Consider the following 18176-nt stretch of genomic DNA (forward strand, 5'->3'; position numbering starts at 1 on the left):
CATGTCAGTCTAGAGGCAGGCTTCAAATGTACCATCTATTAACTACGTAACTGCAAAAAAACTACAGTCTCCATGAGTCTATTATAAAGTAAATTTCCATGTGCAGTCAATTAAACACTTAATCAGACACAATAATTTAATGCCAAAATATCAACTGGCCTAATCCACTAAGGCTGTTTGTGTCCATAGTATATAAAGAAAACTCAGTCATGACCCACGAAGCTTGGCTGGGCACCAGATTCACAGACACTTTCTTTTCAGAAACTACTCCATGACTGTATGAATGACATTCATGTATGTGATGTTAAACACACATACATAAATGTCTATTTAACTGGCAGCAAATCAGCAGATCTGAAAGGCTGCAGACAACTAAGTCAAGTGTTTGACTGCAGCACCCTCTATTGCCGAAAATGGAGACTAATTCATGAATGAATGCATCCTGGACTGAACTATTGTCTTGGACTAAATTAAATAAATATGGTGGCTGATTGTGAACATATTCAGAGAAAAATGTGAATCCTAAGAATGTCAAAAAAAAATAAAAATTTAAAAACACAATAGAAAACTGCTACAATGCTTTAAATCTGATTAGACCCGACTGCTCCCCATGCTGGACTGGTGACCTGCCCAGGTTGTACCTTGCCTCTTGTTCAATGTCAGGTACAGGGCCCGGTTCAGCTTTTAAATCAACATCAAAGCTGAACTTTGAAATTAAAATCACATACCTGACTACTAGCTTACCTTATTAGCTTACCTTATTACTCAACAGTGCAAAAAAGGCTGAGTCAAAGAAGATTCCTCCAGATGCAAACTGGACAAAGTCTCCTATTCTGCCTTTCCATAAGTACCCCTACCAGCCAAACCCAGCAATATCTATGAAAACTCTTTGGTTCACAGCAGATCCCTTATTGTTAAAATCAATATTAGTTGCTGGATCATTTTTAAGCTGTAAGTACACTTTTACTGCTAAAGAATTTCTGATTCCAGAAACAACTGGAATTCTGACCTTTTTACTCAAAGGTCAGAGCCTTTGAGTAAAAATCTGGCTTAGACACACATAATCTATATTTTTTCATCACCAAAGAGGCTAGTGACATTTAAAAGAAACCCAGTAAGTACAGGGGAGTTTTACTTTAACTATTAACTAGTCCTAATCACCAATGCTCATGACCATAGTTGAGGGTAGGGATGCAGATTGACCGGTGAATCGACATCCCTCAGAACATGGTCAGCAAAAATATTCCAGTAGGCTGTGACATTTAAAAGGTGCTCAGGTGGTACTAAGGAGCCCAAAGTCTGCCAAGAAAATATCCCTCACACCATTACACCACCAGCAGCCTGAACCGTTGATACAATGGCAGGATGGAGCCATGCTTTCATATTGTTTACACCAAATTGTTACCCTAGGATGACTCCTGGGCGCCTCTTGGGTGAGGTGTTCCAGGCACATCCTACCAGGAGGATGCCTCGGGGCAGACCCAGGACACGCTGGAGAGATTATATCCCTCGGCTGGCCTTGGGGTCCCCCCAAACGAGCTGGAGGAGGTGATTGGGGAGAGGGAGGTCTAGGCTTCTCTGCTTAGGCTGCTGCCCCCACGACCCAGCCCCGGATAAGCGGAAGAAGATGGATGGATGGATGGATGGACCATGTTCATCCCTTTATGACCACAGTGTACCAATCTTCTAATGCAGGGGTCTTCAACTCCAGGCCTCGAGAGCTGGTGTCCTGCAGGTTTTAGATGTGTCTCTGCTTCAACACACCTGAGTCAAATATAGAAGTCATTAACAGGACTCTGAAGAACTTGACTGCATACTGAGGAGGTAATTCAGACATTTTATTCAGGTGTGTTGGATCAGGGACACATCTAAAACCTGCAGGACACCGGCTCTCGAGGCCTGGAGATGAAGACCCCTGTTCTAATGGCTGCTTCCAGCAGAATAACATGTCATGCCACAGAACTCAGATCATCTCAAATTGATTTTTTGATCATGACAGTGAGTTACTTAAACTGACTGCACAGTCACCAGATTCAATAGAGCAGTTTTCAGATGCAGTGGAATGGGAGATTCCCACCAGGATGTGCAGCTGACAAATTGGCAGCAACTGTGTGACGTTATCATTTCGATATGGACCACAATCTCTAAGAAATAGTCCCATTACCTTGCTGAATCTATGACATGATGAGTTAAGGCAGTTCTGAGGGGAATCTAATCTAATTTAATCTATTTCTTTCAGATGACTACTTTACTTTGAGCCACAAATTTCACCATTTTGTAATGCATTTATTACTTTTAGGGTTTTTTTTCCTCTCACTCTCGCTTTTTTTAAAAAATATATATTTTTTATATGTTTCCACAGCTGATTTGAATGTAGAGAGTGCAGTAATTATTGAACAAAGTGCTGTCAAGGTCATATCTAGGGCTGCAGTGAACATGATTATTATTTTTTTTTATCTGATTTTTTTTCCACTTGTTCTTTAGGTGCTTTTTCTTTAAGTGTCGTAATTTATTATTCTTTTTTTTCTCCCACGTTTTTATTTTGCAGCTCCGCGCCTCAACTTAACAGAAAATGACACTTCCGGTTTACCCGGAACTTAGCATAAGTCCCAAAGATGGCGGAGCAAGGTCCGATGGCCATAGCGATGCGGCTACGAAATCAGCTACAGTCAGTTTACAAACTAGACCCACTGAGGAACGAGGTGAGTAGCGGTGTTACTTGGGCTCGTTCACACAGGGGGAGAAAGGTAGGAAGAGCCGAAGTGTGGCAGAGGGGACTTAATCGCACGTATTAGCGACAGATCGCTGTCGCCTCCGCGGCGCTGATGGAGAGAGAGGAGAGCGATGCTGCTGGAGCGCTGCGAGGAGAGACGTGCTTGAGCATGCGTAGAGGGCATGAGTGCGATCGTGTTGTTCTGCTGAGCGGCGTGCTGAAACCCTGTCAAGTAACTGTTATTTTTGCCTTTTTAGGGCACGCATTCAGCACTTATTCTCAGTTCAAGCGGGCTTTTTTTTTAACATGTAGTTCCTGCGCTGTGTGAGTGAAGTGGGGCGGTAACGCTCGTTGGCACTCCGTGGGTTCTTTCACGTTGTGTAACGAAGTAACGGCTCTCTTGTCTCCAACTGCCGGTGGTTTGTGTTTGACTCGATCGCACCGAGTTGTTAGTAACAGAATAGTTCGTTTTGTTCCCCTTATTTGACTGTTTCAGCGTGATGTTGGTCACGGTTTACCCCAATGAGTGCAAAAACCACGACTAACATCATCCCGCTTTTCTCTCAAAATGCCCCCTTTGTTAACATGTAGCTCTTTTTTTGTGTGAAAATTCACCTGTCCCACTAGTTGGAAAACTTTATTCGTATTGTGCGGTTAATAAGGTTTTCCCACAGAGGTCAAAGGTCAGGGTCAGCCTTGGAATAGCATCTCCTTGAGCCTGTTCTCCTTAGGACAGACACGGTTTCATTTATGAATAAAAAAGGGGAAATCAGTCATCCAAAAAAAAAAAAGTGGCACCCATGAAAGAGGTTTTGGTCTTGCAAGGATTGTGACTTTTAACACGTTTGTGGAAGTGGTGCTAAGTTTTCTGCTGCTCAAACAACCAAAAAAAACAAAAAAAAGTCTGTGTTAGGTGATTTAACATAGACTAATTGCCTTAACTGTATGTATGCAGATCAGTTGTGTCACCATCCAAAGGCTCATTATACGTATGAATATAAGAGACCAGAACAGGCCTGAATGCCCGACCTCTGCAGTCACAGGATCCAACAGCTTCACGGGAATTGTGCTCTAGGGGACATTTTCATTTTGTTCCTGTTTTTCCTTTAGAGAGAAGGAATAACAGGAACCCGTCACCTTTAACCTGTGAAAAAAAAAAACCCACCTCATTCAGATTTTTAAGTAAGCTTTCTAGTTTGACATCCATAGGTCTTATTATTCTTATACAAAGTTTTCTATGGTCTTTCTTGTGCTTATTCCAGCAGCTGGTCTCTCCAGTCATCTGATTCAGCTGTTCCCTGTTCTTAGTTTTAATCCAGAGGCAACCATGGTTCTGGCTTTTGAGCATATAGTAGTACCTAAACTGTGGAACAGCCCATCAAGTCAAGTGAATCAATGGTTTGTTTTAAACACCTGCCAGAAACCAAACTGTTAGGGGTTATCTTTTTTCTTAAACACTCTTCTACTTGTTGTAGTTCAGTCGTGTCCTTTGGCTTTGTCTGTGGTTCACACCAATGCTTTCATGTAGACATGTTTGGCAACTATTATATTTAAAAAAATAAACATCAATATTTTGTCATTAATGCATATTTTTAAGCTTTTGTAAAGTTTCCTGCACTTGTATTTTGACTTTAAATATTTGTCATAAATGACAACCCATAATAAGCAAAGATTTGAGCTTTGTGACATGGTGTAATTTCCTACTGGACCACCACCACCACTAAACCATTGATGGCAGGATGGATCCATGCTTTTGGGTTATTTACACCAAATTCCAGGCAGTGCTAATCCAATCTTCTGTTGTCCAATTATGGTGAGCCTGTGAGAATTGTAGCTTTAGTTTCCTGTTCTTAGCTGACAGGAGTTGCACCTGCTGTGGTCTTCTGCTCCTGTAGCCCATCTGGAATAGAGTGCTGTGCGTTCAGGGATGCTCTTCTGCATACCTTGGGTTTCATGAGTGGTTATTTGATTACTGTTTTCTTCCTGTCAGCTCAAAGCATTCTGGTCCATTCTCCGCTGGCATCATTTTCCCCCAGAGAACTGGATATTTTCTCTTTTTGGACGATTCTCTGTAAACCCTAGAGATGGCTGTGTGGGAAAATCCCAGTAGTTAAGTAATTTTTGAAATACTCAAACAGCCCATCTGGCAACAACCATGTTCAAAGTCACTTTTCCCCTTTCATACCATTCTGATACTTGGATTTGAAATTCAGCAGGTTACCTTGACCATGTCTACATGCCTAAATGTACTGAGTTGCTTCCATGTGATATGCTGCTTAGATATTTGTGTTGAAGAGGTGTACCTAACAAGGTAGCTGGTTTATCAAGCACTGTTTGTTTCCACAGGAGGAAGTAAAGTTGAAGATCAAGGACCTGAACGAGCACATTGTCTGCTACCTTTGTGCGGGCTACTTCATAGATGCCACAACAATAACAGAGTGTTTGCACACCTGTGAGTTTCAACAAAGCTAAATTATAATTTATTCTATTGTCATTTACTTATGAAAGCCTTAATGCCATTTCACAGTTATGTTTGGTGGATTGTGGTTATGGGCATAATAAGCAAATATCTCCTTTTTTTTTTTTTCTATAGTCTGTAAAAGTTGTATTGTCAAATATCTGCAAACAAGCAAGTACTGTCCAATGTGCAACATCAAAATCCATGAAACGCAGCCCTTACTCAACCTCAAACTGGATCGAGTGATGCAGGACATTGTCTACAAACTGGTGCCTGGACTACAAGAAAGTATGTAACCAAAGTGCTCAGTGCTGTTTGTTAGTTATAGTTGGAGTCAGTTATATATGTAAACTTGTGTCACACCTGCCAAGCAAGTGAAATATTTCATAATAGCTAAATTAAAGCATCTTTTATCAGGATGAAGTTCGTAACGGTGTGTTTATGAGTTGCTGCCTGTCACGCAGGTTTGATTTTCTTAATATCTGTGGTCGTGTTTGCTCAGGTGAAGACAAAAGAATAAAGGAGTTTTATCAGTCACGTGGCTTAGAGAGAGTCATCCAGCCTGCTGGAGATGGTAAGTCTTCATTTTAGCATCGCATCCGTCAAGGTTGTGCAAAAAGAGACCGCATGGAAGCCAGTTTATTAACTTGCTTTAATGTTTGGATGAGCAACTGTAAGATGAATATTTATCTTAATAACACAGATCTTACCTTTCTGCTGATACATTGGTCAACATTATGCAGTGGCCACAACTGCTAAGCTTTTTTCAAATTTATAATCATATTTGAAGCTTTTATAGTTATCCTGAGCAATAAAGTCAGGTAATGGCAGAGGTGGATGACCGTCCTGCGTCAAACTGCGCCTCTTTCTGGCCTGCAGGTTCATTTGGATTTATTGAACTTGATCTTTTCTGTCTAGATGGTGTACCAGATGCTACAGTACCATACACAAGCTTTGACCACTCAAAAGCTCACTTCTACAGATACGACGAGCAGGTTTCGCTGTGTTTAGAAAGGCTAAGGTAGGCTGGATTGCCTGTGATGGATTATTTTAACGTGATCTGTGTGTACTTTTTTAAAAATATTTATTTGAGATAAGGCTGATAAAATGTAAACATGGAGGTGATTATTTTGGTGTGCAAGTTGTAAGCTGTGATTTTCCAGATAAACCTGTTCAGCATAGCATGCATTTTCCAGTGCTGTTTACTCTTTTGTTTTTCAGTTCATCGCTAGCTGAAAAAAAAGATAAAACAAAGCTTACTCTTCAGGTAAGTCATCAATAAGCCCTGTTATGCTTTAAACATACCATAAAGATAATTTAGTAAAAGTCTGTTTACTTAGTGAGATTATTAAGTTGATTATGAAAGCTTTCAAAGTGGCCAAGAAAAACATCTCCAGGACACATTTTATGAAGCTTTTACAAGTAACTTCTACACTTAAGTGTACAGTAGATACATGGCAGAGTGACAACTGTGGCCACAGAAGCTCTGGTTACTCTGGCTGCTGATGAAACGTCATACTCACAGAGAGACGGGGAGAAGTGGGAGAAATACACCAGTGAGGCATATAATCATTCTTTATTTCCCAACCAAACTGCTTCTTTCTCAATAACTGGATTTTCAAATTGTGAAAATTTTGAAGTATTTTTGGCCCACATATTGAAATTAGAGGCTTAAGATGTTGGGTAATGTTTGCAGAGGTTAGTGTGGAGGCCCTTATGTCAAACAAGCTGTGTTAGCTCAGACATCACACACAGCAGCGTATTATTAAATAGCTGGAACAAATACATCATAATCTTTGTTTGAAATTGCTTTGGGGACCAGACCTATTAATGTGGACTTAACAAGTTTTCACTCCCTAAGTACACAGCCACATATCAGTCAGTCTGTCAGCCGTCCTTTGGGCCAAACAGTTTGGGATTTAAGAAAAATGAAGGCAGTTATAAAATGTTGACTGCTACTAGCATGTTTTTTTTTTTTTATGGACCTTTGCTCTACATATAATCAGGGCAGTGGTTCTCAGACCTTTTCTGGAATGGAAAAAGCAGTTAATGCTGTACAGTTGTTTTTGGTAGGCAACACCAATAGAAAAAAAAGATCCAATTTGAATTTCAGTGAAATAAGAGTCAGTGTGATGGCATCATCAGACTCTTAATTCATCCAAAACTAAAATATCCGTTCAGTTTCGTTTCACCTGCAGTGCCTCTCTTCCCCTCCACTGAGCTAAGACAAAGCGTTTCAGCTCACGTGAAAGAAATCTGTGCATTTTCCTGCTACTTCAGGCAGTTTATTTTATCCATTAACATGAAACACCACTCACAAAAACGGCCACGGTCGTTGGTTTTATATTGACTATAAAGGCTGCCTTAGTGTGTTGCCATTTTCATTCTTAAACTTTCTCATCTTAGCTGTAGACTACATGAAACATGGAAAGAAATGTAAATGCACTGGTGGAAATGTTGCTTACTAAACATTTCCATATACTGGGATTTCCTTTGTGATGGGTTAATTTTGACAGGCTAATTTATTGAGGGACAGACATGCATAAAGTAAAATGCGACAGCTTCTTGTCCAGTTGTGACAGATACAAGGATCATCGAAGAATCTTTTTAACCAGAACATGCTGCACATCATCAGTACTGCAATGACCTGTTCTTCCAGCAGAGGGCACCATTGTTTAACAGAAGTTGGCGTGACTCCAAAACCATTGGTCATTTTCCCAACTTCCTCTAGAGAAGAGTAGTTTGTATTGGAGAGTATTTAATTTGACATCAGCTAGATTTCATATTAAAGCAGACCTGGGCCTTGATGCTTAGACATTTCATCTCATCTTTCAGTATTTAAAAAACTAATTAAATCATAATAAAGTCACATCAGAAGATGTGAGTCAAAAGCAGAGTGACGTGGGGACTCCTGCAAGTGATGCTGCCCTCTTTGACCACTTTAAAATGTTAATTGTTGATTTGTTGTGATATCTGCAGCTTCATTGGTTCTATTCCCAACTCACTATGTGGACTGTGCAGCTCATTATACTGACCACTTTATGAACTCATAAAACAGATTAGCTGATGATAAGAACCCTCATAAATAAGAACCAAAGGCGAGCTTCACTCTTGGGTGTAATGCCAGATCAGTTTGTTAATGCAAGCTGCTTTCTTCCCGTGAGTCCTAACCTTTGTCGCATTCAGTACCCTGCACGTCCACTCATAGTCTGTCAGATTTCTGTCTGAGTTTTACAAAAAGAAAACTCACCCTGGATTCATGGAGATAAGGACGTTTAGCTCTATGGTTTAAGACTAGCTGATAAATCAGTTTGGACTCGAACACATCCATCAGGAAGTAGGGTTTTTCTTTGCTGTAAATCTGATATGCCACAACCTGTTGATCCACTCCCACCTATCTTAGTTTGTTTCTTTTTAACAAAAATTGGACCAATTTACCTTCAGAATAAACAAGAACTGTCCCCGTGGTTCCAGGAGACGATGCAGTAAAAATAAATGTGCAGCTGGTCATAATTTATTGGAATTATTTTCAGTTTGAACATGTTAACGACTCATTATATAGCTCATTAAAAGTTCTGTCGTGTGCTGTTTGTCTTTAACTCTGCAGCAGAAGTTTGTTCGCTGTTCTGTCCGAGCAGAAGTGAGGCACCTACGGAAAGTGCTCTGTCATCGGCTAAACGTGGAAAAACATCAGGTAAGTCATGAAATTATGTTAATGTCATGGCGTGTTACATCAGAATAGTATTTTTTTTTCTTCCCTGATGCAAAAAAACAAAACAAGATTTTTACCAATTATTGTGTAAACTAATTAATCTGTCAGGGTAAAATGGTCTCAGCAGTTACAGTGGGGACACCAAAAAGATCTTTGTCAGACATGTTTGGCGATTTCGTACCAAACACCTCAGGAAATTCTTTAAGAGCAGCTGGAAGAGCTTCAAGGGCTTTTTTTCTCTTTTCATATTTGCCCTAACAATGAGAATGCTGTTACACGGGGGATGTTGATCCATCAGCTGAGATCTGTAAGATCTGTGAGATGCTGTTATATTGTGGAAGGAGTTTGTTGGTGTGAATCGGTAGTGCACCCTCTGTTGGAGTTAAGTTAAATAGCAGTACAGACTGGGGCTGTATTTTCCACATGTGTGCTATAGAATAAAATAGATCTGTATTCTCTCCACCACATATAGACTTCATAAAGCCTGGACTTTTTCTGTTTAGTTTTTTTTTTTTAACCAGAGTTCACACTTTACGCTTTAAATGGAAGTTGCCATTGCTGCATTTGTGCATGCACTTTGTCAGTCATAGTGCTTTTTAAAAAAAAAATATTGTAATGACAAAAGGTTTTAATGTTGTGTTTTCAAGGTTTGAAAAGTGCTTGAATTTTGAATATAGTGCTTGAAACTGCTTGAAATTGTAACCATGTTTTTTTTTTTATTATTATTAAAAAAAAAGTCAAAAGTCACTCGAGAGAAAAAAAACATAATCTGCACAAATAATGTCAGTCCGCGAGCGCAGGTATTCATTCCTCGCGAGTAAATTCAACAACTCGCGGGCGTAGAACTCCACATCCGCGTGCACAAAGAAACATCTCGCACACGCGTGTCTGCTGTGCGCCCGTGCTGCTGCAGGTGTGAAGGAACTTCACTCCCGTGAACAAACTGACTTTTGACCGTTTGGGCGGAGCCTAATGTGATTGGTCAGTTTGATGTTCAGGTTACTGCGTCAGACAGTTACACCGGCGGCAGCAACAAAGAGCTGTTTTAAATCTGATTTGCTCACAATCTGGAGAATAAAGTTTCCAGAATTAACTATCAGTAGTTACTGTTTTCTGTGACTTATTGCATAATACCATCTTTTTAATATGATTAAAAAATGTGAAATAATTTTGAGTATGTATGTATTGTATAAAAATGTATCCTAGTGTTAATGTGCTGAAAAATCTTGAAAATGGACCTTGAATGTGCTTGAATTTGACCCTGGAAAAGGTGTATGAACCCTGTTCAAAGTGCCTTTTCTAAAAATCATCTGTGGTGACACTAATCGTGTCAACCACATATATCAACTATAGGTTAGCAACAGTGAATATGAAGATTTTATTTTTTTTTAATTCCCTTTTACATCTGCTTGTGTGATCTCCCTACAGGTCCAGATGTTGTTCAATAACGAGTTTCTGCCAGATCACATGACCATGAAACGGTTATGGCTCTCACACTGGTTTGGCAAGGTACGGTGCAGCCACTGTCAGCTGCTGCAAATAAGTGCCACACATTTCTTTACACTCGAACAGTTTCTGTGTCCTGGAGTTCAGTCGGTAAATCGGAAAGTTTTAAGACGTTTAACTGTAAAACAAAAAAACTGTTAAAAAATCAGTTTGAGTCAAACTAAACGCTCAGCCTGCAGCAGTGTGAGCAGCTGTGCTTAAATGTTTTTTGTGTGTTATTTGTGCAAGATGTGTATGGTTACATATACCTCACTTTAAATACTGCAATATCTTTCCCCTTCAGGCGCAGCCATTAGTTCTTCACTACACCATCAAGGACAAAAGAACCAGATAGGACTCATTTTCAGTTGGAGAACAGTTGTACATATTTTGTACAATACATATTCTATTTTAATAGTGTTTCTGTACATATACTTATTTTCCTTGTTTTGTATTTTTGAAAATAAAATTTTAAATGGAAAAATATGTATGTGTTGATGACTGAATATATGATCAGCATAAGGCCTGCAAACACAAAAGACTCAATGTCTGATTATTTCCTGCACTGTATTTACTGCATTCAGTCAGGTTCTCGCTGATTGGTGCTCGCTGTGGTTTTATTTCATATCTTGATAAAGCTGTGAGAGGTTATGCAGGAATGAAGAAAAACCATGCAGCAGTGACTCCCTGCATACTGACCCACAGTCATTAGTGAGGTTACAGCTGCAGGCGGTGAAACTATATGTTTTTTGAGTGCCTTTTTATTAAACTGTGTCAACAAATAGCTTAACTGTAACTGGGTTATACAGCCATTTCTTGGCACTATTATTTCCCTATGTTTATAATGTACTTAAGTATAATCTACTTAAGTACATTACATGTTTTTCCATGCAGTTATTGGAACTTTTTCAATATTTTCTCTTATAAGTTTACATTTTAACCATTAATCCCTGACAAAAACAAAACAAAAATGATGTGATCTAAAGAGCAAATGTAAAAAAAAATCACATTTCTGCACAAACAGCCTCGAAGTCTCTGCCATGCTTTCCACGTCTGGGCTATTTCCCCATCTTTCTTTAGAAAACCGCTCGGGCTGCACCAGGTGTTTCATCTCTGAAGTAAAAGAGTTTGTTTCAGTGTGCAGAAGGTTTTGCTGCACTGCTTTTTGCATTTTGTTTATCTGGGGCCTCGTCCAGAACAGTTTAGTATATTTGTTTCAAAGCTCACTTTTTTTTGTAATTGTGACACAAGCCCTGCAGCAGTAGTTTGAGTAGTTTTGTCAGTCAAAAACCTCTGAGTCCTAATATTAGGAAGTGTGAATGTGTGTCTCCTATCTCAGCCATGTAGCTGCTTCTGTGTTGACACAGACCTCCTGGTTTCCTCCCTCACAAACACCCGCAGGCCTGCTCAGGCTAGATTTACAGCCATGCCATGTCTTTTCCATTTTTATAATTGACCTTACTGTGATCTGAGCAATATTCAGTGCCTTAGAAACATCTAGTATCTCTCCCCGAGATGGTGGTTCTGCGTAAACATGTCAGTGTGTGTGTGTGTGTTTTGCAGTTATCCGAATAAATAGCTTTTTTTTAGGCAGCATGTCGGGAAAATTAAGACCTAATTCAGTGAAATACAAAGTTTAACAGCAGCTGGTCTGAACTTGTGTGTGTGTGTGTGTTCTAAGAATTGCTTACACACAACTTTAAGAAAACAAAGAAAACATTTCATCTCTCATATCGTAGGATTCTGACAATACACAGATTAAAAACATGATCAGAATTGATGGTGCAGATGCTGCTGACACATCCTGAGACTGTATGTCTCGAACAATCCTGAGAGCCCTGCTTTTTAATAAAGCAACAGCTTTCATTAGACTTTGATTGGGTCCTGCCCACCTGATTAACACCCTTATCTATTAAACAGCATACTCCCAGACTGTTACAAAGCTGTGGTCCACGGCCCTAACTGGAGATGTGAGTTTTAGAAAGTTCTCTCCATTTCCACTGATCTGCTCTCACAGCCGCTGCAGTGCTTCGCTCGGTGACCTTCATGTGTTAAGTTTCCTCTTCAACGTGACTGAATGAAACGTTTTGCTTCTTCTTTCTATAACACAGTAGCGGATGATATTTTCCCCACATGGCTTCCATAGAAAACTGAAGAAGTTTGATCTTAGCACAATTTCTTCTGTCACTTTCCCCCCTGTGGCTGTTTTGCCCTTCTTGCAGAGCGAATCCTCCCGGATCAGCACTAGATGGCGCACTCGGTGCTCCTCAGGCATCAGAGCAGCTTTGACGTGTGTGATCTCGTCCTGAGTGAAAGCAAAGTGTCTGATAACCTGACACGGGCTGATAATATATACAAGCCTTCTGTCTCTGCTCTTTCTAAGTACTCCGCGGCGTTGCTGCCAAACCGTTTAAGCAGCAGTTTGCTGATTTGCTCAAGGAGATCTTATCGAGGAATTCATCTTAAGAACAAAATAACACAGGAAATGCGTTTAAAAGTTGCATAAAATTGCAGAGATAGATAATACCTAGCATATGCATGTATTTTTCTGTGCTGTATGTGGACATAAATCAGTGTTTATGTGTATTAAAGGGCAAAGGTTAGAAATGGAGGCCTCATTTTGATCAAAAGCGTAACAATTTTATATTTTAAGTGCAGAGGTCAGTAACCTGTAGTCAGGCAGCTGTTGAGTAAAGATTATCCAGAATTTCTCATAGCAGAGAGTGAGAGGCTACAAGATTTTTTTTTTTTTTTACAATAACTTTGATAACATCTAAATGTTAATATGAAAATTTGGCTTTCCCAAGTCAGAGCCCTTGTGGCCATGTTTCTTAATGAAGAATAAAATAACCTCACTGAAAAGCTGCACACGCAGCACGCCCACATGCACATGGGTTTCCACCCTCCCGTGCTCATAAACCCCGAGGATGTCCCTTCAGGGTACTCTTATGTTTGGAAGCCAAACAGTAAAAGCTGCGATCTTCAGGTTAAAAGTATGTTTTTGGGTTTCTGTTGGAGTCTTGGGTGGATCACAGGTTGTCTCTGGGCTTTATTTTCTCTTTATAGCACACTATAAACGTGACTCTAAATGTGGCCCAGCGCCTGCTGCGTGTTGATGTGCATGACCATCTGTGATTTCAAGACATTTTGAGGAAAACAGTCAAATACATGATAAAAAAAAATGCAGTTATTAATACAGTAATTCAGACTAGATGATACCATAATAATAATTAATAATGGTTACTCCATTTTTAATTTATAAAACTGATACTTTGTAAAAATAAGACTGTAAAGATGCATCTGATTAATAATTAAAGGCATTGTTATGAGCTCAGTACAGTTAATTGTTATAAAGTTTTCAAAAATGGATGTTCTTTATGAAGAACATGTTGCAGCTTTATCAGGAGGACTTGATCCATTTTACGCTGACTTTTCTTTAAGGCTCCATCCTCTGCGTTGTTCCTGCTGCCAGTCCAGAGTTCCTTCATAATAAAAGGCCTACTTGACTTTTCAACCTCCACGATTCCAGCCGATTACTCCTTTTGTGTTTTCCAGTCTGCTCTGTTTCTCTGCCCACCCAAAAGAAGAAGAAGAAAAAACTCGGTCCTAACAAGCCGTTTGGTTTCCGCTCAGTCTCACATTTTTTTGACTCTAAGCGTGGTGACAGTGAGAGGGGCAGATTTTAGTTGATCGAAGTGCGTTTTTCTAATAACCCACAAGAAAGTTATGTCAGTAATGAAAACATTTTTTTTTTTATTACCAGGCTGTTCTGTTTAGCAAAAAAGGCGAGAACACCTTTAAAAAGTTTATTTTTGTCTGAATTTAAGAGAATTGTTTGTTTATTATTTGCATTTTATTGTCTTCATTTTCGACAAACTAAACGTGAATTATCCGATTTACTTATTTATTTGCTGAAATAATCAGAACGATTTGAGAAATCAGAGACTCGAAATTAAAAAAATAAATGAACAGAGCGCCATGCAGCTCGATGAATGCTTGATTTAAGACAAACTACACCAGCAGCCACCTCCCCTCCCTCACAAACACACAATCACCAAACTTTTGGTCTGGTTACAAAACTGCTGCAAATGGCCGGCTGGCAGCAGCAGCAGCGGCACGTCGCATTTCCACTGCCTCCCATTGAGGTTTATTCATTAGGATTCTCACACGAACCCATTTGCTATTCATTGGTGACGTTTTCTCCTTTTTTTCCAAACAAACCCGAGTCGAGAGTGGCAGATGCGTGCCATTATTACGCACGGCTCGGTGGAAGCTGTTTTATGCAAGGCAAAGGCGGGTTAACCTAATCAATCATGTCCACTAGTTGTGTTAAAGACGATTCATTGAAGGAGGAAGAAAACATATGGCGCAGGGGTGGAGGCAAGCTTTTCTTAACACCGCAGCCAGACCGGGACCTTCTTGCGACAAGATGTATTCAAAGCCCGCGGAGAGAATGGGAATAAAGGCGGTGGACGGCTGCTAATTGAAGTCATGGTACTTCAGAGCTGAAAGCAGAGGTCAATTATTCAGAAAGACCCGTTTTTACCAAGCGAAGCAAATTTTAGGGTGAATATTTTACGTGTCTCCTTAAACTCTCAAAGCAAATCCAGAGGTCGTTGTATTTCTATTTAGTATGTCTTTATAACAGAGGATCCCTTCATAGAAGGCAGGGATTATGGATTCAAAATAATATTTTTTTGCCTATTTTCCTCCCTCTAAAATGTGCAATTTATTTCAGTCATCTCTCAGGTTTTTATTTTAAATTTAGGCTTATGTGCAGAATCACACAGCGCCGAAAGCTTCTTGAAATACCATATAACCTTTATTTACATAGATGCTGATTAAATAGAATGTTACAATAAAATTATCGCATAGGATGTTTGATCTATATACAGAACTCAGAGCGTGTAAAAGTTCGCAGTCGATAGTAATGGATGCCTTCTTTGCGCTGCGAATAGGCCTCCATGCTTGCACAGACACCTTTCTCTCAGGACAAAAAAAAAAAAAGTCTATTCTTAAGGTAGGATGGAGCTACAAAAGGGGAAAAAAAACAGAGGGGGGATGATTTAAATATTTGGCACATCCGATTCCTTTAAACAGAAAATGCGAAAAAATGGGAAAAAAGAAGAAAAAAAAAAGAAATCCTTTCACCTCCTTAAAGCATAAAATAATAACATGTATATTTAAATGTTTAGCCTATACAATTTTCAGTCTTCCTGTACCATAAGGGCTGTCTGAAAGAAAAGCAGGTATTCCTTAAATTTTGTGCTGAAACTTAAATGACAGACTCGGAAGCCTTTACAAGTCCGAATAATAAATTAACAAGAAGAAAAAAAAATGAAATTAAAAAACAGGAGGGGGAGAAAAACGTTCCCGAAATGTTTATATTTGTGTGTGTGTGTGTGTGTGTGTGTGTGTGTGTGTGTGTGTGTGTGTGTGTGTGTGTGTGTGTGTGTGTGTGTGTGTGTATTCTCCTTTTGTCAATATCCGTGCAAAAGTTTGGCAAGAAAAATGTCCCCTTTGAATAATCTTTTGTTGTTGCTGCTGCTTATGAAAATCACACACCCCCCCCCCCCCCCCCGACTGTCAATCATCCACCTCGATTTCCTCGTCGTCCTCCGAGAATTCATCCGTGGTTTGGTCTCTCGACGAGGAGGGGGACTGTGGGAAGGCTCGGTGTCCTTGAGAGGTCGGGGAGATACTGGGCGATCTGGCCTCAGGGCCCCCACTCTGGGGGTCCTCAATGTTGTCCATGGTGACAAGCTTCTGCAGGGTCTGTGGGGTGATTTTCTTGAGCGACTCAACATCTGCTTTCATCTCCTCCAGATCCCTCTTGAGTTTGGCTCTGCGATTCTGAAACCAGGTGATGACCTGCGCGTTGGAGAGTCCCAGCTGCTGCGCGATTTGGTCACGGTCGGCCGGAGAAAGGTACTTCTGGTACAAAAACCTCTTCTCCAGTTCGTAAATCTGATGGTTCGTGAAGGCCGTCCGCGACTTTCTCCTTTTCTTAGACGTCTGCCTCTGTCCAAAAGCATTTAGATGCTCTCGACCTTGGATGAGTGGGAGAAGAAAAACAAGAGGGATGAAATAGCCGCAAGGGTCACTTACCCTCAAACTCCAACAGCAACAGAGGGCAGTGCAGAACAGGCCTGACCGCGGTTTGCGGGCTTGCTTTTTGACCTTTCCCTTGCAGCAAACTATTTATCTTAATTTTTAATGACCACATTAAAACGTCACTGTGCAGAATCGACATAACCACTGAGCTGATCACTGTGAAGTGGTCTCAGCACTGTGTAAAAAAGTAAATTCGCAGTGGAAACAGAATAACTGGCCAATTTCCCACCATATCTTGAGCCAAACAAAAAAATAAATCAGTGAAATAAAAATAATCAGGCTTGCATGCTTTGGCTGAAGGCCTGCAGCAGGGATTTGCTGTAAAACAGCTTAATAATAGTTATAAAAAGCAAAAAGTTGATCTTTCGGTCCATTTTATCCAAAGCAGCAGTGCCCGCGGTAGGCCATAGCAGCTAGTTGACACTTTGACAGCACACGAGCAGAGTAAATATATTAGCCACTTACACCAGTTTATTTATGATGTGCACGCATATTTGCATGCGTAAATGTTCCGTGTCCTTTTCCTTATCTTGAATTCTACACGCATTCTCACACAGCTGTCCTAGCACGTCTGCATTCAAAAGTCAAAACAAACCCAGCTAGCAGTGACCTTAGTTGAAGCCCACATTTACTGTACTGTGCGTCAAAGAAATACCACCAAAAATCACTTGAATGCTTTTTCTGCCTCCCTGAAAATTCACAGTTTGATCAAAAACGTTTTTACCTTCCGCTGCTTGGATGACGCTGACTTCCAGACCCTTAAACGTTTTGCTGGCCAGCTCCTCCAGCGCGCACAGCGGCGAGGACGGAGTGCTGATCCCGTTCCTCGCTGAGTTGGAGCCCGTCACTTTCTCGAGCACTCTGGGCGGACAGATACTGGCGACCGACTTCTTCACGGAGGGTTTGTTAAGGATATCCTCAATACTGAACGGCGTTAACGGTTTGTTGGAGTTGGCCGGCGGCGGCAGCTGGTCCAGGGGAGCCCGCCTCCGCTCCTCGCCGCTGGACTGCAACACAGAACCTGCCTTCATGTCTTTACTGGAGGTCATCGCAGTCCCGAAGAATTGCTGCTTTCAGAAAAGTTGATTATTTCATTCAAATGGCAGATTTAAGCGTCCACAAGTTTACCTCTGGTGTTCGGCGCTCTCGTAGACCTCCACTATATTTTGAAACGAATGCTGCAACTTAGCTCGTGTAAGAGCCTTCCTCCAAAATAACCATGCTTCGGGCGTAGTTGTAAAGGCAGCCGGACTGTATTCCCTTCAGAGAGTCCCAGTTCCTCTGCCAAGCTCCTTGTAGATCTTTTGGAAGTAACGGGCTGGAGGGGGTGAAACCCTGGAAGGCAAGATAGCTTTCACAGTCACAGAGAAAAGGAAAGCGACTGCTAACGAGTTATTGTTGATTGGGCGAAGTTCAATTAGAGAAACACTACACTACTTGCTGACCCGCTGCTGCGTCTTAAAGGGCCGGACCATAATAACTAATTGGACGTGGGGAATAGGAGGAGTCTGTTGCTGCCCAGGAGAAAGATGCCCTGAACTGTTTATGCATCTGTTTCCCTCTGCTGGAGTATTCTCACAAAAAGAAAGGGGGAGTTAATGGCCATTAGAATGCTGCCATAAGAATTTCTTCATTATGGAAAAATCTTGGGGGAAGACAGAACCGGGAACGTGCTCCTGCCTTGATAGTAGTTC

At 40.7% G+C, this 18176-nt stretch overlaps 2 protein-coding genes across 2 annotated transcripts; one reads left to right on the forward strand and one right to left on the reverse strand.

Moving 5' to 3' along the window:
- The first annotated feature begins 1896 nt into the window (after window positions 1-1896).
- Window positions 1897-10814, forward strand: pcgf1 (polycomb group ring finger 1). The gene is made up of 10 exons (XM_030739479.1): window positions 1897-1998; window positions 2549-2702; window positions 5060-5165; window positions 5307-5459; window positions 5674-5745; window positions 6090-6192; window positions 6393-6438; window positions 8779-8865; window positions 10312-10392; window positions 10673-10814. The coding sequence occupies exons 2-10, from the start codon at window positions 2616-2618 to the stop codon at window positions 10721-10723; spliced, it is 786 nt and encodes a 261-aa protein (XP_030595339.1). The 5' UTR covers window positions 1897-1998; window positions 2549-2615; the 3' UTR covers window positions 10724-10814.
- A 5140-nt stretch (window positions 10815-15954) lies between these two features.
- Window positions 15955-17891, reverse strand: lbx2 (ladybird homeobox 2). The gene is made up of 2 exons (XM_030739985.1): window positions 17207-17891; window positions 15955-16418 (listed from the first exon to the last, which is right to left on the reverse strand). Exons 1-2 carry the CDS (start codon window positions 17529-17531, stop codon window positions 15955-15957), a joined length of 789 nt encoding a protein of 262 aa, XP_030595845.1. The 5' UTR covers window positions 17532-17891.
- Between the last annotated feature and the right edge of the window lie 285 nt (window positions 17892-18176).

This window comes from Archocentrus centrarchus, chromosome 10 (genome assembly GCF_007364275.1).
Source record: "Archocentrus centrarchus isolate MPI-CPG fArcCen1 chromosome 10, fArcCen1, whole genome shotgun sequence".
NCBI lineage: Eukaryota > Metazoa > Chordata > Actinopteri > Cichliformes > Cichlidae > Archocentrus > Archocentrus centrarchus.